Source organism: Podarcis melisellensis (genome assembly GCF_964234715.1).
Source record: "Podarcis melisellensis genome assembly, chromosome: 6".
In the NCBI taxonomy this organism is placed as follows: Eukaryota; Metazoa; Chordata; class Lepidosauria; order Squamata; family Lacertidae; genus Podarcis; species Podarcis melisellensis.
The window spans coordinates 52,010,959-52,035,331 of NC_138538.1; the positions used below are offsets into that span (position 1 = coordinate 52,010,959).

The window sequence follows — 24,373 nt, forward strand, 5'->3', positions numbered from 1 at the left end:
ATGTCCTTTTGACTTTGAAGGAGTCACTAAACAATTTTGTCAAATACAAGCAGGATGCTTGACATTCAGAATCCAGTGCTGAAAGAAAATTAAATCCGGAAGCAAAAACTCTAAATGCCATAATAAATCTCAATATACAAAAGGATCTATGTTATGATGTACTTTATTCCGATTTCAACATCTGAGGAGTACGGAGGCTGAAATAACTTAATATTGGGGACAAGGGCCAGAGTATTGCAGGGAATGAACATATTTGCAGAGCAGTTGGGTCATAGCTTTTGGGAATTTTGAGAGGAACGGAAGAAGTGTTGAGTGTTGACTACCGAGTGACAAAATCCGCATTTGTGTGCTGTTTTTGTATTTTAGATACCCTGCTACTGATTTTCTCTTTGTTGTTTTTTTCGGCTGTTGCTGTTAGGTGAATCTGTATTTTATTATGTAGTATTTATGTAACTGTTTTAATTTTTATCTTGTATAAAGGTAAAGGACCCCTGCCAGTTAAGTCCAGTCGTGAACGACTCTGGGGTTGCGGCGCTCATCTTGTTCTATAGGCCGAGGGAGCCGGCGTTTGTCCGCAGACAGCTTCCGGGTCATGTGGCCAGCATGACTAAGCCGCTTCTGGTGAACCAGAGCAGCGCACAGAAACGCCATTTACCTTCCCGCCGCAGCGGTACCTATTTATCTGCTTGCACTTTGATGTGCTTTCGAACTGCTAGGTTGGCAGGAGCTGGGACCGAGCAACGGGAGCTCACCCTGTCACTGGGATTCAAACCGATTGGCAAGCCCTAGGCTCAGTGGTTTACACCACAGCGCCACCCGCATCCCTTTTATGTTGTATAGATGTTATAAAATTTATGTTGTTTGTTGTAAACTGCACTGTGGTCAAGAGGATCGTGTCTTTAACCCTCTGGAATCCCACAGCAATGTAGAAAAAAAATTGGGACTGAATTATAAGAATCTGATCTGAAATTTCCAAGAAATGCAGCTGGTGTGTTGAGTGCTATGTAGTTTTATGTGTGAAGTGAAAATTGAAAATTAATTAAAATATTTATTTTTTAAAAAGAGTACGTGGGTTAACTCTTGCAGAAGCCATGCTCATTCTTCTTCAGCAATTTTGTTCCTTTTTTGGTGTAGTGGTTCATTTCAGTCTTTCTTTATTTGTGGTCCAGTTTCCCCTCTTACAGGAAATCCAAACATTAAAGAAAAGTTACAATAATGTCAAAAGACGACTAAAGAATAAAAGTGCCAAACATATAAGAGTTTCAACTCAATTCAATAGCTAAGGAAAACCCCAATTCAATTAATAAATATGAAGAATGGAATAATAAAGATACAACACACACTTAAGCCCAAAATACACATTTTTGCCTACACTTCACCAGCCAAAATACCAAACTCTTGGGAATGCCATTTAAAGGAACAAATCCACCCATGCTTAAAGTGGTTAAAGCTTCTGATCAAAAAGTTGGGAGGTGGGGCGGGTAGTCTGTAGGCGAGTCTGCCAAAATCCCCCTCCTCTTTCCTGAATTTATGCAGTTTTTGTTTATTCCCTTAGTATAGTGTTGCCAGGATTTCTCTTCTCTGTGGATTCCGTCTGTGTCGTGTAACTGCTAACCCCCCGCTGGCGGAGTCGGGATCCGAACCTGGGACTCCTACAACCCCCAACCCCGAGCCAGAACAGCCTTTGCCGGCCAAGCTGGTGTGTCCTCCAGTTTTTGGACTACAACTCCCATCAGCCCCCGCCACAGAGTGCCCCGCCCCCTCCTAGCAAGTCTCCTCCTCCTCCCTCCTGTTGGCTGCCGAGTCCCTTTCCTCCCGACAGGCACCCGGAGCTGATCGATGGCAGCTTCCCCGGTCGGCTCGCGATTGGCCTTGCCTCGGCTGAGGGGCGGGGCGAAACCCTGGGAAACATCCGCGCGGGAAACAGAAAAGAGAGACGCGAGGAAGCAGCTGCTCCTCGCCCCGCGTCCCGGCCAGTGGCGTAGCCCCTTGACGCCCCCCGTCCACGTGCGACTGGCGGAGGGGGCTCGTGCCGCCTTCTGCACCAGGTCCCTCCCCCCCCCGCTTCCCTTTCCCCAACTGCCCGAGGGCTCCGACTTCGCCGCTGCCCCCTCCCCATAGGGAAGGCATTCCCACTGTGCCTCCTCTCGCCCCTTCCCCAGTTCAAGCAGCTGCCACTGCTGCCTCCTGTTGCCTTCAGGGTCGCCCCCTCCCCTCCCTTCTTTCCTTCCTTCCTGCTTTCTCCTCGGTCCCTGTTCTTTCTTCCGTTGCTCCCCACAGATGGAAATTAACTCATCCTGAGAGGAGATGGTAAGCCTAGCGGGGAGGGGGGGGGCAAAGGAATTTCCATGGGCAGGGCCGGATTTACGTATAAGCTAAACAAGCTATAGCTTAGGGCCCCACTCTCTTGGGGAGTCCCCCCCAAAAAAAAATTAAAGGAAAAAAAAACATGGATGTACATTTCCAAAAAATAATCTAAAAAAACAACAAATAAACTAAAACCTACATACAGCAACAGTCGCAAATGGCTTTAGACACCTATTAGGTCCATAAATTACCATATAATCAACACAAAAAACAGTGACAATTTGTTGTTGACAAAGGACAGCTGGACATACAAAGGGCCCCATTACCTTCAGTACCTTAGGGCCTCATCAAACCTAAATCCGGCCCTGAGTGGGGGGGGGCCAGAGGAATTCCCATAGGCATTGTTGGGCTACGTTTATATCATTCAAACGGGCAAAAGGTGTTTCAGATAAAGCCATAGTTTGTTGAAAATGCCAACTTCCACAGTATGCAGATTCTTAATAGGTTGCCTTGATCTATCACTCCTTTTTCCTTTCTCTTTTTGCAGAGGAGAAGCCTGGCTCCTAGTCAGCTGGTCAAGAGGAAGCCAGAAGGGAATGGCTCTGACGAAGATGACACATGGCATCCTGAAACTGTGAGCATCCTGTCAATCATTCTGTTGTACACTTGTGTCCCGCTTTCCTTCCATGATGGAACATGCTGACCAGACCCAGAGCTGCTGAGCTTCAGCAAGGAGACTGCATTGTTAAACCTTTTTTGTATCAGCTTTTCCATTCCTTTACTACACACATATATTCTCATTTCTCACTATGGATGTATCACTTGTGTAGTGGCTGACCTTTGGCCATAAACTCACTAGGGGGACTTATCTGTTAGCCTCAGTATATGCACTGTATTGTGGGTCAAGTATAATAATAGTAATAATGCATCAATTTGGCTATTGTGATTGTTTGTGGGTAAGTGTATTGCTTATATGATGATGGATGTGTACTGCAAGGAGTTGGAGTCACTGGGACATCCTCAAGCTGGTTGTTCTCTTATATGAAGCGAGCTCCAGTCAATACAGATGCTACATTTTATGTGGTGGCTGGTATATTTGTACCTTGGAGTGTGTTCCTCTAGCTGATCTACATGTGGAAAATGTTTGTTAACCTAAGGATTATCTAATGAAATTCACATTTAAACAATTTTAAACACTCAACTCAATGCAGCCAAATCTTACATATGTTTATTTGAAAGTAAGTCTCATTGAGTTCAATGAACCTTGCATCCAAGAAAGTGTGCATATGATTGTAGCTGTAGTCTTTTTCCTCTTCTAAATAAATAAAAAGTAATTATTTTAGCAACTATTGGAAACAAATTATTTCACATTTGTATCCTTCCCTTCCTTGAGACGTATATAGTAGACACTATCATTACAAGTTCTCTAATTGCAATAGCCCTCTTTTTGCTTTATGCTTCTTTATATCCAGTGTGTCCCAACCTCGGCAATGTTTCAAACCCAATTTTAAACCATATTAGCCTTCCAAGAATGTTTGCATTTTGTTTTTGCTTTTAACAAGGTTTGCGGCACTGATGGTGAAAAACAATTTTTAAAAAACGAAGTGCTCAGATGCACAAATAATCTAACTGGATGGTTTTAGGCAGTATGACTGTTGTATGTACACCTGGGTTCTCCAATCCTAATGCAATATTTCTAATCTTTTCTAGACCCGGAAGAGACAGAAACATGGCAGCAAAGTCGATAACAGGGAGTGTTATATGTCACCTTTCCGGAAGCCCTTGGCACAGTTAACCAATCAGCCTCATTGCCTTGATGGCAGTAAACATGCAAGTGATTTATTTATGTTTTCTCATGCAATTTTGCACAATTAACTTATTCCTGAGGGTGGGAGACAATGCAGTTTCTAGTATGGCTCTTTTATTGGTTGGGTTGTGGATGAACTCACACCACCTGAACAAGAAGCTGTGAGTTTGCAAAGGCACAAAGGCTATGAGCCGGAAGATCATAAGCACACAGATTTCCTTGCAATCTGCTGTGAAAAAAGATGCTGTGTTATCTGTCTGTAGCTGGCTATAAGAACCTGGTGGTTTTGGACTGGGTTCATAAAGAGAAATGACACTTCTTTGGGATCAACTTCTTCCCACTTTAATAGTATAGAAAGTGATTTTTATATACGTTCTCTTTGAAAGACCTGTAAAGAGTAAGCTGTTTATGATCTGTTCTTTATTTAGGAGCCTAATAAAAATGACTTGTTCAAAGAGCTCCCCAAATGTTTTATAAATAAAATAATAGATGAAATGCAATTAAGTTTCTAAATATATTTATTATTATTTAAAACATTTTCTAAACCAATTGATACTTAAACTCTCTTAAACCATTTACCCCTTCATGGATCACTGCCTTGCCGTGGCGAAGGGGCTTGAAGAACTCAGAGAAGCTATGAACTATGCCGAGCAGGGCACCCAAGATGAACAGGTCATAGTGGAGAGTTTTGACCAAACGTGATCCACCTGGAGGAGGAACCGGCAAGCCACTCCAGTATCCCTGCCAAGAAAACTCCATGGACAAAGACAACAGGCATATAAAAGTTATGACGCTGGAAGATGAGCCCCTCAGGTCGGAAGGCGTCCAACATGCTACTGGGGAAGAGCGGAGGGCAAGTACAAGTAGATCCAGAGCTGATGAAGCGGCTGGGCCAAAGCCGAAAGGACGCTCAGTTGCGGATATGCCTGGAAGCGAAAGGAATGTCCAATGCTGTAAAGAAAAATATTGCATAGGAACCTGGAATGTAAGAACCATGAACCTGGGTAAGTTGGAGGTGGTCAAAAATGAGATGGCAAGAATAAATATTGACATCCTGGGCATCAGTGAACTAAAATGGACGGGAATGGGTGAATTCAGTTCGGATGACTATCATATCTACTACTGTGGGCAAGAAACCCGTAAAAGAAATGGAGTGGCCCTCATAGTCAACAAAAGAGTGGCAAAGGCTGTACTGGGATGCAATCTCAAAAATGATAGAATGATCTCGATACGAATCCAAGGCAGACCTTTTAACATTACAGTAATCCAAGTTTATGCACCAACTACTGGTGCCGAAGAAACTGAAATTGACCAATTCTATGAAGACTTACAACACCTTATAGAAGTGATACCAAAGAAGGATGTTCTTCTCATTATAGGGGATTGGAATGCTAAAGTAGGGAGTCAAGAGATAAAAGGAACAACTGGCAAGTTTGGCCTTGGAGTTCAAAACGAAGCAGGGCAAAGGCTAATAGAGTTCTGTCAAGAGAACAAGCTGGTCATCACAAACACGCTTTTCCAACAACACAAGAGACGACTCTACACATGGACATCACCAGATGGGCAGCATCGAAATCAGATTGATTATATTCTCTGCAGCCGAAGATGGAGAAGCTCTATACAGTCAGCAAAAACAAGACCTGGAGCTGACTGTGGCTCAGATCATCAGCTTCTTATAGCAAAATTCAAGCTTAAACTGAAGAAAGTAGGAAAAACCACTGGGCCGGTAAGATACAATCTAAGTCAAATCCCTTATGAATACACAGTGGAAGTGAGGAACAGGTTTAAGGATTTAGATTTGGTGGACAGAGTGCCTGAAGAACTATGGATGGAGGCTCGCAACATTATACAGGAGGCAGCAACGAAAACCATCCCAATGAAAAGGAAATGCAAGAAAGCAAAGTGGCTGTCCAATGAGGCCTTACAAATAGCGGGGGAGAGAAGGCAAGCAAAATGCGAGGGAGACAGAGAAAGATACAGGAAATTGAATGCAGATTTCTAAAAAATAGCAAGGAGAGAGAAGAAGACCTTCTTAAACGAGCAACGCAAAGAAATAGAGGAAAGCAATAGAATGGGAAGAACCAGAGATCTGTTCAAGAAAATTGGAGATATGAAAGGAACATTTTGTACAAAGATTTCCATAATAAAGGACAAAAGTGGAAAGGACCTAACAAAAGCAGAAGACATCAAGAAGAGGTGGCAAGAATACACAGAGGAATTATACCAGAAAGAAATGGATGTCCCGTATACTCCAGATAGTGTGGTTGCTGACCTTGAGCCAGACATCCTGGAGAGTGAAGTCAAATGGGCCTTAGTAAGCACTGCAAATAACAAGGCCAGTGGAAGTGATGGTATTCCAGCTGAACTATTAAAAATTTTAAAAGATGATGCTGTTAAGGTGCTACACTCAATATGCCAGCAAGTTTGGAAAACTCAGCAGTGGCCAGAAGATTGGAGAAGATCAGTCTACATCCCAATCCCAAAGAAGGGCAGTGCCAAAGAATGCTCCAACTACTGCACAATTGCACTCATTTCACACGCTAGCAAGGTTATGCTTAAAATTCTACAAGGAAGGCTCAAGCAATATGTGGACCGAGAACTCCCAGAAGTGCAAGCTGGATTTAGAAGAGGCAGAGGAACCAGAGACCAAATTGCAAACATGCGCTGGATTATGGAGAAAGCTAGAGAGTTCCAGAAAGACATCTACTTCTGCTTCATTGACTATGCAAAAGCCTTTGACTGTGTCGACCACAGCAAACTATGGCAAGTTCTTAAAGAAATGGGAGTGCCAGATCACCTCATCTGTCTCCTGAGAAATCTCTATGTGGGACAAGAAGCTACAGTTAGAACTGGATATGGAACAACTGATTGGTTCAAAATTGGGAAAGGAGTACGACAAGGCTGTATTTTGTCTCCCTGCTTATTTAACTTATATGCAGAATGAATCCCTAGCCGGAATTAAGATTGCCGGAAGAAATATCAACAACCTCAGATATGCAGATGACACAACCTTGATGGCAGAAAGTGAGGAGGAATTAAAGAACCTTTTAATGAGGGTGAAAGAGGAGAGCGCAAAATATGGTCTGAAGCTCAACATCAAAAAAACGAAGATCATGGCCACTGGTCCCATCACCTTCTGGCAAATAGAAGGGGAAGAAATGGAGGTAGTGAGAGATTTTACTTTCTTGGGCTCAATGATCACTGCAGATGGTGACAGCAGCCACGAAATTAAAAGACGCCTGCTTCTTGGGAAAAGGGCAATGACAGGCCTAGGCAGCATCTTGAGAAGTAGAGACATCACCTTGCAAACAAGGTTCGTATAGTTAAAGCTATGGTTTTCCCAGTAGTGATGTATGGAAGTGAGAGCTGGACCATAAAGAAGGCTGATCGCCGAAGAATTGATGCTTTTGAATTATGGTGCTGGAGGAGACTCTTGAGAGTCCCATGGACTGCAAGAAGATCAAACCTCTCCATACTGAAGGAAATCAACCCTGAGTGCTCACTGGAAGGACAGATTGTGAAGCTGAGGCTCCAGTACTTTGGCCACCTCATGAGAAGAGAAGACTCCCTGGAGAAGACCCTGATGTTGGGAAAGATGGAGGGCACAAGGAGAAGGGGGCGACAGAGGACGAGATGGTTGGATAGTGTCTTCGAGGCTACCAGCATGAGTTTGACCAAACTGCGGGAGGCAGTAGAGGACAGAGGTGCCTGGCGTTCTCTGGTCCATGGGGTCACGAAGAGTCGGACACGACTAAACGACTAAACAACAACAACAAAACCATTTACAAAAATACAAACGTACAAACAGAAAACCTTCATAAAAACAGAGTTCTAGTAATAACAGGGTCCAATCTGATGGTCATGGATAGCCTGGGCAAAAAGTGATATCTTTATAAGACTTCTGAAGCGACTGATAGATGATATTTCCTAAATGGCAGGGCTTTCCAGAGTGCAAGAACAATAGTGGAAAATACTTGTTGTCATTCAGTGCTAAATACATTTAGTTGGAAGCAAAATCTGCCAATCTCAGTATAAAGTTCATTATTGCTTACTGATTAGCTTGAAAGGTATTTTTTAATGTTAAACTAATGAATATTTTATACTTTAAATCCCAGGAGGCCTTTATTCGCAGCATTTTGTCAAAACCTTTCAAAGTTCCTATTCCAAACTACACAGGTAAATCCATGAGGTTTCCCTCCTAACATTGTCTTACTTCGCCATCTGTTAACTCTGAATGTGTAGAATAATGAAGTGTGTGTAAAAAAGAAAAAAAATGTATGAAAAATTATTAAGTGGTGGGCTGTAATGCTTATTTAGGCTGCCCTCCTATGCATGTTTACCTGAAAGTAAGCTTCTTTGAATGTAGTGAGGCTTATTTCCAAGTAAATATGCACAACACAGGTCTATAAGTCATGTAGGCTTACGGAACCCTAGATTTTAGTTATAATTTTGGGTCTCAAACTTCTTGAATTTTATGAATTGCCACCAAGTTTCAAAATGCACCTGCAGTTAATGGGAGGAGATAGACAAAAATGCTTTCTTTGCTGGTTAGTTGTATCTGGAAATTCATAGACTGAGTTGATGATACAAGCATAAGCTATGTGCCAAATATATGGGTTCATGAATCATTCCTTGATTCATTAACCTAAAACTTGTGAATAATTACTGTAGTTACACCTTCAAGTATTGGTCTAACTATCCTTTATTAACTAAGGGCACTGTGTGTGTGTGTGTTTTCTGATGAGGTGTGGATTTTTACATTTTGTTCAGGCCAGGTTTGGCGATAGAGATCTGGTGCTGTAGTTCAGAAGCTCTGTAATGGGAGTAGAACACCATTTTTTTTGTTTCATGCTACTTGCCTTCATGCATAGTCTCAGTCTGATAGCAGTGGCACACCAGACTTAATGAGATATCTCTGCCATGTTTATTCTATAGCTTACATCTCACACATAGCACTTTATACTTGGGGCTAACTTTCCCTAAAAGTCAGTGTGTTGTCACTGTAATAGGATATTTGACAGTCCTGCGTTTACTGAAAACAGTCAGCTTGCTGCTTTTTCTTTGTCATCTTTCAGGTTCCCCGGGCTTTAGAGCTCTGGGTATCAAACGTGCAGGACTCAGGCATGCTCTCCATGACCCTTTTGAAGAAGGAGCTCTGGTGCTCTACGAACCTCCACCTCTGACTGCTCATGACCAGCTGAAAATCGACAAGTGAGTTGCTTCCTTCTGACCTCCCTTCTCCCCGCACTCAGTAGGTTCTCTCCCACCATTTAAGCTTGGTTTGTGTATCTGTTGATATTTTGACGGATCTTAGAATCGGCATGCAAACTTAGTATTCAATTGCCATTTTGCAGTCATTACGCTGATTCATCTCCCATAATGGAGACGCAGTGGTGGATCAGTTACAAGTGTTCTTGTTTCACACAAGAAAACTATCCAGATTGTTGAGGATGATTGATTCAGAAGGACATGAAGCATCGTTCCCTGTTCAGTAAATTCCTTACAAATATATCTTTATCAAACACAAACCACAGAGTGTTCATCACTGCTTACTCATATTACTGAATTATGTGTCCCCCAGTAATAAGATAACTGTGCATTACTTCCTCTGCAGGGAGACAAAGCACATCTTGCTATGACTTTCAACTGTGCCTAGTTGGTTTTGACTGTGAAAGTAGCCACGTCGTAGGAGTCCCTGTCTTATGAAGCAGAGTGGTGTATTAACAGGCCTTGTGCCCCTTGGGAATATCCTTGAGAATAGTGCTTTGACCTTTATGCCTGCTCTGATCTCTCTCTTGTTTCTTACCTGAAGGGACAAAGTGCCTGTTCATGTTGTGGTGGATCCAGTTATCAGCCGTGTCTTACGACCCCATCAGAGAGAGGTAAGTTTTGCGAGATACCAAATGCAGCAGTAATGCTGCTGTGAACTTTTCACTGCATTGCCTCCATCAGCAGGTTCCAGCATTTTCTTTCACTCTAGAGAGTGGTTCTCTAGCAAGTGTGAAGAGCATTCCTAAACTTGAAGGTGTGTAGGAGGGTTGTTGAGCAGGTGCCTAATGACTCCTCCCAGCTTCAATATTGGGAGGAAAGCTAGGGGATTGCTTGATAACTGTGTGGCTAAGGGCCCTGAAGCACCTCCTCTATGTAGGGTCGAGCCTGCAAGTCCCTGTTCTGCTCTGAAGCAGGGGAGGGGAGACTTCTCTTGCTGCTGCTGTTGAGAGATGCTGGGAGCCACTGTGCAGCAATGGCCAAGGACCCCACGTCCACCTGCTTACTTTTCCTGTAGCTAGCACACTTCACACACCCCTATCCCGGAGGCTACTGTATCTGCTGCTTCTAGCTGAGTGGCTGCAACAATCTTTCCCTGCGCTTCAAAGGTCAGGCTAAAATGGCAATTCCCTGCACTATGAGCTGCGACACTATTGGCTGTCATTGGAACCTGTACATTTCTGAGCAAATCTTTCTGTCTCTCCAGTTTCCCAAGCTCTCCTGTTTCGAGAGCAATGTTTTAATCGGTATTGAATACCAATAGCTTCCTGTGCATCCAGTTGCAATTTGCGCAGGTGCTGCTTCATGCACAATATCACTTTTTGTCCTGCAAGTCTATTCTAATACAAGGGAAACGCTTTTCATGCAGGGGGTGAAGTTCCTGTGGGAGTGTGTGACAGGCCGCCGCATCCCTGGAAGTCATGGCTGCATCATGGCAGATGAGATGGGTCTGGGCAAGACCTTGCAGTGCATCACTCTGATGTGGACGCTCTTGCGCCAAAGTCCAGATTGCAAGCCTGAGATCGACAAGGCCGTTGTGGTTTCGCCTTCCAGCCTGGTGAAGAACTGGTATAATGAAGTGGGTAAATGGCTTGGAGGAAGGATTCAGCCACTGGCTATTGATGGAGGCTCCAAGGAGGATATAGACAGAAAGCTAGGTATGGAGGCTTCACAATATGTGCTTTTAAAAAAGAAAGAAAACGATTTGCTGTAAAGCAAGAACACTACTACATAAGCTGTATTCCCTCATACTCAGCTGCGACAATCATCACATTCTTGGCAGGCTTTAATTCAAAGTTTCATGCTGGGGAATTTGATAAATGGTTTCTACAGTTGTGAACAGAGGGTAAAAACAGCAGAACTAGCAAAGGACTAGAGACAGGTACATGGAGGACCTAGTAAGAGAACTTTGGTTGGTAGCTTGTGGGACCTGGATGACCTAGACTCTTCCAGCTCTGCCATGGATCTCTTGAGCCACTTTGAGTAGTAGAGATGAAGGAAATAATGCATTGTGATGCTTTGGATGTAAAAAACACTTTGTTGCAATATAGCAGAACACAAAAAGTAAGTGTAGAGGTAAATGTGGGATGCACAGTTTTGCAAAACTGCTTATTCCTAAAGCTTACACTGTCTCCCCTTGGCTTCCAAATACACCTCACTTATTTTTCTTTTGCTGTTTTTATTTTTCCTAATAGCTGGGTTTATGAACCAGCGAGGCCTAAGAGTCCCATCCCCGATCCTGATAATTTCCTACGAAACATTCCGTCTTCATGCTGAAGTCCTCCAGAAAGGGAGTGTTGGGTTGGTCATATGTGATGAGGTAGGTGGAAAGCAGCTGGTATTCTCGTTAGGGAGAGGTGATCGATTGCCCATGGAGTCAAAATTTGGCTGATGTCACTCAGCTTCAGTGGTGAGCCTGGGCAGGAATTTCTAGCCACTTAATTGGCAACATGCAGGAAGGTTTGCCCCTACGCTAAGTGCAGCTGAGGGCTAAACCCAAAGTTTCTGTGATTGCATGGTTAGCAACCACACCAACGGTTCTTAACATTTAAAATGGATGGGGCTGATACTGGTGCATCAAAACCATAAGGCAGAGAGCAGCGAATTTCAACTTTTCCTTCCCCACCTGTTATCCTGATGCAAATAGAACCCCTTCCCCAGTAACTAGCAGTAGAAGGCAAAACTCCCCTTGGTGCAAGAGTATTATTATTATTTTTTAAGCATTGCTATCCCTGTGCCAAAGAAGCAGCTTGGTGCTTACAGCACCTGTTCTCTCCTCCTGGCTCCCATTGTCTTGCAGTTCGCTCAGATACTTGGGATCCTTTAAGAGGGAGATGCCAGGGATCTGAACCTGAGACATTTTGCATGCAAAGTAAAAGAGCTCATCCCCACGCCCCCCGTGTTTTCTGCAAATTATAATGCCTGAATATTCTTTGTAATTAGCGTGTCTATTCCAATATTTTCTAAAGGGCTACCAAAATCCCAGAGGACCTATATTAGATTTAGTCCCATCCCATAATCTTGTATAACTACTTTGCTTCATTGGAAGCCTTTGCAATGTATCCCTTCTCCTTTTATTAGTTATTAGCACTTGTCATTGCTTCCAGTAGTTAGCTGCTAGGACATCATAGTGCTCTTCAGGTGTCTTATAACTAGCAGTTAAATAAACCCACTGGCCGTGGGGGGGGGAGGGTTGCAGTAGGAACATGCACCTATTAGTATATTTCTTATTTTGCAGTGCTTAGATTTAATCATGTCTGCAGGTTTATAAGATAGGTATATTGATTCTGCAAAAGTAAATATGCATGCATCCTGTCACTCTTTCATTTTTCAGGGTCACAGGCTGAAGAACTCAGATAACCAAACGTACCAAGCTCTGAACAGCCTGAAAACTGCACGGCGAGTGCTCATCTCAGGAACTCCCATTCAGAATGACCTCCTGGAATACTTCAGTCTAGTACATTTTGTCAACTCGGGCATCCTCGGTAGGGACTTTTTTAAAACAACAGCAACAGCAGTATAATAAATCTGAAGTTAGCAGCCCAAGTTTCTAAGTTCCCCACCATAATGACTGGATGTGGGGAAGTGCGATTGTGTGCTGCAAGTGTATATCAAATTGCCACTCACACTGTGTTTCACATTATTATAGTGTAGCTCTGTTCCACAGAACAGTGGTGAACCATTTTATTGGAAGATGTGGACTAATCAAAGTGCTGCTAGCTTTTGAGTTCCAAAAAAGTGTGAATCACCTCATGGGAGTCTGCTAGGGAACCTTTTGGGAACAGAGAGACTGTATTTCCAGCTATGTCATATGCTTACCTTTCAATTTTGGCCCAGATGTCTTCTGTGTCTGCTTTCCTCAGCATCTTATTAAATGACCAAGGTTCTGTCAATGATTAAAAGTGTTGTATAATTGGATCTCTCATTAAGTGAGAGCAAGTGGGACTTGAAGGTATAAGTGATGATGCCTCTAAGGCAAAGGAATGGTTATTTCTAAAGTTTCACATGCCTTTATGAATTATGAGGTTCTGCCTGATCCAGAAAAAAACTGTTGTCTAAACCTGCTAGGCTTCAGAGACATTTACATGCATCAGAAAGTTTGAAATGCAATGGAAGACATCTTTGAAATAGTTAATAGCATTTAAAACTTGCAACAGAATATAGAAAATGAAAGATAGGGCTATTCCTCCTCATCAAGTTTTGCTTTTTTGGACAGGGACAGCTCAGGAGTTTAAAAAGCACTTTGAAATTCCCATCCTGAAAGGCAGGGATGCCGATGCAAGTGAAGCAGGAAGACACAAGGGAGAGGAGAGGCTTAAAGAGCTGATCAGCATCGTCAACAGGTGAAGTTCACAAGTTTCCCTTTTTTATCCTAGGAGCACTTTATTTCCCTAGTTCTAACTCCCCAGATTGTGCAGTGGTAGTTAAAGTTACTTTGACCCTGGAAACGGCTCATTTCATTATTCCTCATAATTCATCCCAGTAGTCTCTGATAGAGCTCAGAAAGTGCAAATCCATTCATCTTTAAATCATCACCCAACAATTGCTATGGGTCATGTACAGCCAGTCTCCCCAAATTAATTTTTTCTTCTCATTGTGACACTACTGTCTCTCTTGAGTGCTTTGATCAGCTGAGCAAGAAAGTGGGGTGTGTTTGGGTTTTTGTTTTGTTTTTTGCTAAAATGGATGTTATGTTTACAGTGGTACCTCAGGTTAAATACCTAATTTGTTCCAGAGGTCCGTACTTAACCTGAAACTGTTCTTAACCTGAAGCACCACTTTAGATAATGGGGCCTCCAGCTGCTGCCGCACTGTCAGAGCACGATTTTTGTTCTCATCCTGAAGCAAAGTTCTTAACCTGAAGCACTATTTCTGGGTTAGCAGAGTCTGTAACCTGAGGTACCACTGTACTTGTTGTCAGAGCTCATGCATGCTGATCAAAGTCTGCAGAGCTGTTATCTGAAAGATATCTGTTAACCCCAGGAAGGTGTTCTGCCGGAAGATGGTCATGAGCTTAGGTATTCTTGTTAACAGCCTTAATTTTAATTTATTAATTTAATTTATTTTGTTCCTTTCTAGGTGTCTTATACGGAGGACTTCGGATATTCTCTCCAAATACCTTCCAGTGAAAATAGAGCAGGTGGTGTGCTGCAGGTACAAGATACAAGTGCAAAGCACAGACTTTTCAAACTTAATCAAGAAATGCGGTGGATTCACTCTTGCCTTGCTAAGCAAGAGTCATTAGAAACATTCTGATCTGTGTTACTCTGGGTGTTGTGGCAGAATATTCCCTTTGCCCCTTCGGTAACAGCCAATTAACCTTCCATCTTAAATGGAATTATTTATTAGCAGAATGAATTCCTTTATTGGAGTCACTATATTTTAAAAAGTTGCGCTTAATTAATTTTAATATGTAAGTGCACTGATCCCAGGTAACTTGCCTCTCGATGAAAAGGAAGAAACTGAGTTATTGACATATATAATATCTCTCCCCCCCCCCCGCAAAGTAAAAAAAAAAAGTCAGCATAATTAATTCGGTGATGGAGCTTGCCTCAAATCTATTCTGAAAGAACCACATTCATCTAGATGTCAGAGAATAGTGCCTTTCTTATCCTGCTACGCTACAACAATGGTTTGTGTTGTTGTGTTTTGCTTTTCATCCAAATCTAATCGTACCCTTTATAAAATGTTCTGCATTAATGAAGTCGGGAAAATCAGTCACGTTTTTAAATGCCATTCAGTATTTTTTGTGTGTTTTAAAGAATGTGCAACTCATTTGTTGCACATCAAATAGCTATGAACTGCTAGATGATGTTGGACCTTTAAAAATAATGTTTGTTTTTTTTAAAAAAAGGATTTTTCTCTATGAACCTTAATAAAATGTATTTTAAAACAAATAAAAATAATGCTTTTAAGGCACCGGGTTTCAAGCAGCAACTTGGTGAGCAGCGAATTGTGTAGACAGGAGGTCTTTCCTTAGCAGCAAGGTTGAAAAACACTGACCCTGTAAGGAACACCATGTCCTAAGACAATCATGTATACTAATAGTAGGAATAGCTTTATGAAAGATGTGATGAAACAGCCACCCATCAGTGCCTTCCTGCTTGATAGTTTACTCTTTGGAATGTCACTGATGTTCTGAGAGATTCTGGGGGAAATAATTTTTCAAAGTTAGGGTTTAGATCACTGAGAATGCAGTATTCTGACTTGCAGTCTTTTGTTCTGGTTTGAGCATGCTGGCAGAGTTAATAGCATAAAAGTGAAAGTTAATGCTGCCATCTCTAGATATTTGTACAGTGGTACATCGGGTTACATTCACTTCAGGTTACATACGCTTCAGGTTACAGACTCCGCTAACCCAGAAATACTACCTTGGGTTAAGAACTTTGCTTCAGGATGAGAACAGAAATTGTGCTCCGGCAGCACAGCAGCAGCAGCAGGAGGCCCCATTAGCTAAAGTGGTGCTTCAGGTTAAGAACAGTTTCAGGTTAAGAACAGACCTCCAGATCAAATTAAGTACTTAACCCCACGTACCACTGTACTTTTAACAGTGATCTTAGCTCGGCAGCTTTGAGACTGTGGAAAATGGAGCTTTATTATTAGTAAGAGTCCAATTTAAAGACCAGTTTGTGAATTAAGCGAATGAATTAAAAGAAGGAAAAAAACCAGACTCTGGAGAATGGCTTTCTTTTAAGACTAGGGTATTGCCCAGGTCCACCAAAGTCAGTGACAATTTAGCTCCTCTTGTACACCAAGTTTCCTTCTGAGTTTGCAACAAGGGGAATTCAGTAGCTCAAGTAGGTTATACCCTTTGGAAAGTTCTGAGTTATTTTGCATTAAATGTTCATTTGGGAGCTAACCTAAGCAATTCCAACATGGATTGGATAAGATGGGATTTCTTGTAATGGTCATCTGTTCAGTGATTGGAACATGATTGATGTCTTGTTTCACCTCAGGCTGACTCCCCTTCAGGCAGACCTGTACAAACGCTTCCTCAAGCAAGCAAAGCCCGCTGAGGAACTGAAGGAAGGGAACATGAGTGTTTCATCCCTTTCCTCCATCACATCGCTGAAGAAACTCTGTAATCGTAAGTCATCCTGTCAGTTTATGTATACAGTGCCCTGTGCTAAGGATCCAGAACATGGAACAGAAAGTCAGAAACAAGATAAATCTCCGTTGAATGGTTTTCAACCTGAAGCTGAAGTGTTCTTGTGTACTAGAGCCCTGGTCATTAAGATGGTGTTTTTAAAACACTTCTGCTAAGCAGTGTTAAAAACTAAGATATATGAAAGCAAGGAGCTAAATAGCGCCTTAAACCTAGGTTATGTCTAGGCATACTTTTTTATAACAAGAATACAAAGCTGAAAATGAATGAACTGCAGCTAAAATATTATGTTCATTCTTCACAGGGTCTAGTCCTTTCCCTGCCCTCTTAAGAGGGTCTCTTCTCCAATCTTCAGAGAGTAACTGGAAGTGAAGAAGCAGAAAAAGGTCCTCCTTTCCTTCCACTCTGCAGTTTTACTCTGAAATGTTAGGCACAGAACTCAGAAACTGCACACACTAATGAAATTCCCTGTCACAAAATGCACCTAGAACAATGGGAGTTTCAAACACTGCTAAGGCTAAATTCCAAAGCAGTGATGCTGCATGGCAGTTAAAAAGAATAAATTCTGTTTTGTAGGTATCGAAACAAAATAGGGTTCATAATCTTGGCTCACTGTGTTAAGAGCATGGGTATTTTGGGTCTGAGGAATAGAAAAAACTCAGTTCACCGTCTCTGATTTCCTTGTTGGAGAAAGTGAAGTTGCTGCACTATTATGATTCAACTTCTGTGCAAGCGTAATAGAAGCATGTACTTCGAAAGGACTGGAAGTACCGTATTTTTTGCTCTATAAAACTCACTTTTTCTCTCCTAAAAAGTAAGGGGAAATGTGTGTGCATCTTAGGGAGTGAATGCAGGCTGCGCAGCTATCCCAGAAGCCAGAACAGCAAGAGGGATTGCTGCTTTCACTGCGCAGCGATCCCTCTTGCTGTTCTGGCTTCTGAGATTCAGAATTTTTTTTTTCTTGTTTTCCTCCTCCAAAAACTAGGTGCGTCTTGTGGTCTGGTGCGTCCTATAGAGCGAAAAATACGGTATTTTTGTATGTTTCCCCTCTCATCATTTAAGCCACCCCTGAACCTCCCCTCTTGGAACTTTGCAATTTATAAACTAAATTGCTTTTTTCCCCCTGAGGAAAAGCACAGTTGTCTAAACTGGAGCACGTGCCTTCTTTTGTTTTTACTGGTTTTTCACAAGCCCCTGCATTTTGCTTTATGCTCTAAGTGGGGATAGGCAGATGTTTGTCCCATGTAAAGATTTTCCATGTTTAAAGTTTGAGACTCTGGTGCCCTCTTCTGGACTCTAGTTTGCTTGGGCTGGTGGCTGGCCTTCTAGTGCCTGAATAATACATTGGGATACAGGCTTCTTACTTACAGGACTTTGCAGCTATGCAAGCATGTGCCTTGCCTCTCCACACCCTCTTGGGTTTTAGCTGGTTTTAGAAAACATAATCTTTAATTTTGAATCTTAGCACACTCATAATTAATGTACACATTTTTAATCTATTGCATAATGTGACTATGGGTTTAAAATCCCTACTATGCATGCTCATGGTTTAAATGCTTGGTTGTGCTATTTTTGAAATTGGGAGCAGATAGTTTGGGTTTCTTATGGGAAATCAAGGTACACTTAAATGGAAAGAGAACTAGATAAGCTAGCAGTGTATATGGGCCAGTGTGGGACAGAGGGGTCTGGATGAATGCAGAGATACAGGTTCAAAACACTGCTTAGTTATGGAACAAGCAAGCAATTATGAGCTACGTTCAGAAGGTTACTAGTGGACCGAGGAACACTTGATGTGTGAAAAGGAATATATACAATGTATGGTAATTTATTGTCAGAGAAGCCCCCTAAATCAAGGGTGGGAAACCTGTGACCCTCCAGATGTTGTTTGGCTCCTCCCATTAACCCCTGGGCAACACAGTCAATGATCACTGTTGATGGGAGTTGTAGCTAAGCAACATCTGGAAGGCCACAAGTTCCCCCACCCCTACTCTACATAAAAGTTAGTGATTTAAAATGATCACATGTAGAGTTATAGTTTTCAGGTACTAGACCAGCCTTTCTCAACCTTGATGTTGTTGGACTACAACTCCCATCATTCCTAGCCAGCATGGCCAGTGGTCAGGCATGATGGGAGTTGTAGTTCAAGAACATCCGGGGACCCAAGGTTGAGAGAGGCTATACTAGACCATTGCATGTTAAATACAGGGGGAGATTATAGAACTGTTTAGATTATGATGATGGTGATGATGATGATGATGATGATGATGATGATTAGGCGCTGCAGTTATTTCTGTCCAGAGATAATAGGACTGTGTAAGGAAGCTGTTTCCGTCACACTAAGACCAATCCTTCCACCTTGCTAAACAGAAAGTGTGTCGACTCCAGTTCTGTGCAGTGATTCTTGATATCTTTTCTGTAGATCCTGCCCTGATCTATGAGAAGTGTGTGGAGGAAGAGGAGGGGTTTGTGGGTGCTCTGCAGTTATTTCCTTCTGGCTATAGCACCAAGTCTGTGGAACCTCAGCTCTCAGGTAAATGTTGCTGCAAAAACGTATCTGTATATCTGTGTGTGAGATTATATTGGGGATTGATTTCTCAGCACTGTTTATAGCAGAGGTCGCCAACCTCCCCAATGGGGATCTGTTGAGAGAGTGTTGTGGGCACGAGTCGCAAAACGGCTGCCAAGGGGGCATGGCATAACACAAAATCGAAGAGCAAATAGTCATTGCTGCTCCTGGACAATCTCATGCTTGTCATGGGAAGTCAAGCCATTTGCTGTCCCCTGGAATTCACACAGTATTGATTCCTCACCCTGCCCCATCAATGATGTTGTTGTTGTCTAATAGCAGAGAGCATCCCCCAGTATCCTCTCTTTCTGCTCTGGTGCATCTCTCAATCACACACACACTTGAGCAGCCCACCCACCCACAGTCAAAAGAGCCCCTCAAAGGGCAAGAGAAGTGCCTGCAATTTATTTAAAAATTCACAAGGTTCACCAGCCTGGAACCCACGGGCACTGTGTTGTCCTTGGTTTCCAAGGAAGGCCTGTTGCATCTGTGGGCATTGGGTTGGAGGTTCCAGGTTTTATAGCATTTGTATTCATTTATTTTTTTTTCCTTCAGGAAAGATGCTGGTTTTGGACTACATTTTGGCAGTTACGAGGAGCACCAGTAATGACAAAGTAGTCCTAGTTTCTAATTATACTCAGACACTGGATCTCTTTGAGAAACTCTGCAGAGCTAGAAGGTATAATGACTGAGAGGTTGTGAGTGTGTGAGAGAGAACCTAAGAGGAAGTCTTCCTTGGGAATGATGGGTGCAGAAATGATGGGTCAGGCTTGGCCTGATGTCTCCATAAAACTATTCTAAAACTCTCCTCCCCCAGTATGGCCTTAATTTTTCCCTGATATTAAATTCACTTGTAGAACTATCCCATGTGTAAGGGGTGAAATTGCAGCTATTTCAGGGATATATTGGTATTAGGATCTTAATTTGCCCTCTTTTTGTGTCTGCCAGGTACTTGTATGTCCGTCTGGATGGCACCATGTCCATTAAAAAGAGAGCAAAGATAGTGGAGCGTTTCAACAGCATTTCTGTAAGTGAAACTTCCAGGCTCAAGTTCCACCCTATCTAGTTCCACCCTTCCTACAAAACAGGGCAGAAGTGGTTACAATATAGCCTTCCAGTAAAAAAGCCTCGTTGGCCTCCTGCATTTTAATGCCAGTTACAGTCAAAATATGTACTCCTGCTTGAAATAGAGGTATACTTGCAATAGGGAAATATTTTCAGCATGACTTTCCAATGAGCGTTCATGGCTGTTACACAAATCCAGTGATGTGATACAGACATGTACTTTGGTGCATGATCACTTCTCCAGTTGGGAATCTTTTTTATCTGGTGTCTAGGGGTCAAGAAAACCCAGCATGGTTAGAACAGGAAGAGAGGAGGTTGATGTGGAGTTAGGATGGATGCTGCATTATCGCCCTGTCTAGATTTGTGCCTCTGGTTTTCCATCAATGTTACTAAGTCTTCTAATTATAAGCTTTCATGTACATATTACTGGTTGGAGAATTCACAAACAAGTAGTACCGATAATCTTTGGCTGTATGTATATTTGTAGGGCAATGGCTTGTGATGTTCTTCACTACAAAGTTGGAAGAACCCAGTATCTTTAGACTGAGAGGAAGAAAGAGTAGTCTATTAACCAACGTTCGTGTTCATTCATTTTGCATACAAGATAAAAGGATAATTTGAAGTGTGTTTTTGCAGAAATAACCTACTGAGTCAGCAGTGTCACTTGTGCTGGGCACCTAACTTGAGTTTCTCTGGTCCCCCAGAACCCTGAATTCATTTTCATGCTGAGCAGCAAAGCAGGTGGTTGTGGCTTAAATTTGATTGGAGCAAACAGACTTGTGATGTTTGACCCAGACTGGAATCCAGCCAATGACGAACAAGCCATGGCCCGTGTCTGGAGAGATGGCCAGAAGAAGACTTGCTATATCTATCGATTACTTTCGGTAAGGCTTAGATTCCAACCCTGCTCGTGACTGTCCTCATTGCAGAGTACAGATGGCAAAGCTTGAGTCTGTTGCAAAAAGAAACAAGTTTGAGAGCCAGTGTGGTGTAGTGGTTAAGAGTGGTGGACTCGTAATCTGGTGAACCGGGTTCGCGTCTCTGCTCCTCCACATGCAGCTGCTGGGTGACCTTGAGCTAGTCACACTTCTCTGAAGTCTCTCAGCCTCACTCATCTCACAGAGTGTTTGATGTGGAGGAGCAAGGGAAAGCAGATTGTTAGCCACTTTGAGACTCCTTAGGGTAATGATAAAGCGGGATATCAAATCCGAACTACTCTTGTAACAGGTGTCTGATTTCCAGTTGCACAAGGGTAGCTGGTGTCATGGCATGAAAAAACATAAACGTTTTGAACAGACTACAGTGGAGCCTGGTTTTTTACCAATCTGTTATGATACTGGGCATATGCAGTGATGTAAAGCGAACTAAAGGTTCATCAGGACATAGGAAAAGGAAGATGCCCCAGACGTAAATCTCTGTTTAGAGGCATATCCCCATCAGGCTTAAAGGTTAAGGCCAATGGTTTTCCATTGTTGCCTGAAAACTGAAGCCACAGCTGCTTTTGGATTATCTATCCTGGTTTTTTAACCAGAAGTAAAAATAACGTAACTGGCTAACATATAACACCCCATTTAACAGTTAAGCACCCTACAGATGTGAAGTCTTTGGCCAAATTTCAGAGCTTCATTCCTTATTTACATGCTGAACAAGCTATACAGCAGGCTTCTTCAACCGAGGCCCTCCAGATGTTCTGAGACTACAATTCCTATCATCCCTGACCACTGGTCCTGCTAGCTAGGGATCATTGGAGTTGTAGGCCAAAAGCACCTGGAGGGCCGAGGTTGAGGAAGCCTGCTCTACAGGATTGGTGCCCAGAGGGCAATTTTTTGAGAAGGGAACAATATGAGGCACCATTCTTCACCCTTGATTGGGAGTGCATGGCAAGTGGAATGTGGAAATCAGGTTCTGGCTAAAGAACATGTAACGCTTATAAGGATTCTCTGGCCTTTCCAAAAACCCAGCACCAGCCTTAATTTTGTATCCTTTTAGACAGGGACAATTGAGGAAAAGATCTTTCAGCGGCAGACCCACAAGAAGGCTCTCAGCAGCTGCGTCGTAGATGAGGAGCAGGATGTGGAAAGACACTTCTCTCTTGGCGAACTGAAGGAGCTTTTCACACTCAACGAGACCACCACAAGTGATACCCATGACAAGTTAGTATTGGAAGAACTGTGGGTAATGTGTTGGGGGACACAAATGAAGGCTTTTGTGTGGTATGTTTATCCAGAACAAGTAAGAAAAATTATCCCCATGTTCAGTCTGTATATGCAGCAATAGATTAGGACCACATCAGCCCACCATGTCCTACGTGATCATGTATTGGCCTTAACATTTGTGTAGGCTAATGGTATTGTGAGCTGTACGCCTCAAGCCTTGCAGTACACAAATGTGCCTGTCTGTTGGACTCTATGAGTAGGCCTCTATAGAAACATATTCTGGTGTGACCCCAGTTTGCCTGCTACTCATGCTGATTGGAAGTGTTCATTTTTGGGTTTGGGTTAAATTGCTTCATAGGACATTAGTGTGTGGCTATATGGTTGTAACCCATCCTGGGACGTTGAGATGAAAGACAGGTAAAAACAATCTTGCAAACAGTAGTGTCTTCAAGATTGCAAGCCCTTTAAGCTCAGACAATGAAAGCCCACAGAAAGTTACGTAGAGGCTCTGGCCCTTGTTAGCACAATGCACTCTTCGTTGCAGGATCAAGTGTCGTCGCTGTGTGAATGGCCATCAAGTCAGGCCACCTCCAGAAGGGTCTGACTGCACTTCTGACTTATCCCAGTGGAATCACTGTGCTGAAAAACGTGGACTCCAGGACACAGTCCTCAAGGCTGCCTGGGATGCTGCTGTCACCTTTACCTTCCATCATCATTCCCATGAAGAACAACGGGGGATACCATGACGATTGGTTTGGGCTGGCTTTCTGAAACTCAAGCTATTTGTTATCCTGATCCACCACGTTTAAGATTACACTTTTTCTCCCATTAATGCCGTGGAAGAACTATATCTTCTTTACAAAAGTGGTAGGCCAAATCAGTTGGTCACAGAGCATTAGTATAATTATGTTTATGAAACCTGGCATGTATGGGAAGACCGCGACAGAACAGTGTTCACTTCTGATCATGGAATTGATCCCATGCTACTTTATCATTCTTTGGACTGTGTTACTTGTTCTGAAAAATTTAAAGACATGCCTACAAAGTTAATTTTTCAAGAATAACAGTGAACAATGGATATATATACAATTTATTGAAACTGAATTGCTTGCTGTTAAATAGTAATGAAAAGATCTGTTTTAATTCTGCTAATGAGGTAAGGCCTAGTGTAAATAGAATCTGGAAACCTCAAAATCAAAGCAGATGGGTGAAAGAAGTCTGTTTTTCCACTTGAACCTCAGATGGTTGATACCTTAGTTCTCCAGGCAGAAGATTCACTTAAAGAAAATTGAGTTCACGAGTACCAGGACAAAATATTTCTGTATCTTAACTCCTTAAGCTTATTTATTGACTCTCCACAGCATTGACTTTAAAAGATAGTGATAACATATGTGCCAGTTATCACTGTCCTGTTTTTATAGAGTAAAATAAAATGTAGACTGCAATACTTCGTACAGCAGTGTGGGGCTTAACTTGGTGGGAAGACTTCTAACACTCATATGAGTGAGCTGTAGGGACTTCACCTCTCAGCCTCTTAAACCAGTCAGCATCTCATCCTATGAAGCTTATGTAACGGTAAGTTTAGGGGTAATTGTTAGAAATGGAAGGGTTCAGTCTTCCTTTGCATACCTAGTCATGGCTGAAACCTTGACCTCTGAGGTTCAGGGGAAGTCATAACACTGCAATCCTGTTCATGTCTCCTCAGAAGTGCTGAGTTCACTGGGACTTATATAAAAAGGTAAACGTACCCCTGACCATTAGGTCCAGTCGCGGACGACTCTGGGGTTGCAGTGCTCATCTCGCTCTATAGCCGAGGGAGCTGGAATTTGTCCGCAGACAGCTTCTGGGTCATGGGGCCAGCATGACTAAGCCGCTTGTGGCAAACCAGAGCAGCGCACGGAAATGCCGTTTACCTTCCTGCCGGAGCGGTACCTATTTATCTACTTGCACTTGACATACTTTCGAACTGCTAGGTTGGCAGGAGCAGGGACCGAGCAATGGGAGCTCACCCTTTCACAGGGATTCAAACTGCCGACCTTCTGATCGGCAAACCCTAGGGCTCTGTGGTTTAGACCACAGCGTCCCCCACGGGACTTATA

General features: G+C 42.7%; 1 protein-coding gene across 1 annotated transcript; it reads left to right on the forward strand.

Moving 5' to 3' along the window:
- The first annotated feature begins 1,830 nt into the window (after positions 1-1,830).
- On the forward strand, positions 1,831-23,728 carry RAD54L (RAD54 like). The gene is made up of 18 exons (XM_081913935.1): positions 1,831-2,310; positions 2,855-2,941; positions 4,018-4,137; positions 8,230-8,290; positions 9,190-9,325; positions 9,927-9,996; positions 10,752-11,040; positions 11,578-11,702; positions 12,717-12,867; positions 13,599-13,725; positions 14,462-14,536; positions 16,339-16,469; positions 18,907-19,017; positions 19,609-19,732; positions 20,002-20,080; positions 20,823-21,002; positions 22,108-22,271; positions 22,819-23,728. Exons 1-18 carry the CDS (start codon positions 2,308-2,310, stop codon positions 23,018-23,020), a joined length of 2,235 nt encoding a protein of 744 aa, XP_081770061.1. The 5' UTR covers positions 1,831-2,307; the 3' UTR covers positions 23,021-23,728.
- Positions 23,729-24,373: the final 645 nt, after the last annotated feature.

What these genes read in the sequence shown, in the direction of transcription:
- RAD54L (XM_081913935.1), top strand. An exon ending in ACACATGGCATCCTGAAACT is followed by an intron (nt 2,942 to 4,017) that starts GTGAGCATCCTG and finishes AATCTTTTCTAG; the next exon opens with ACCCGGAAGAGACAGAAACA. An exon ending in ACAAGTGATACCCATGACAA is followed by an intron (nt 22,272 to 22,818) that starts GTTAGTATTGGA and finishes TCTTCGTTGCAG; the next exon opens with GATCAAGTGTCGTCGCTGTG.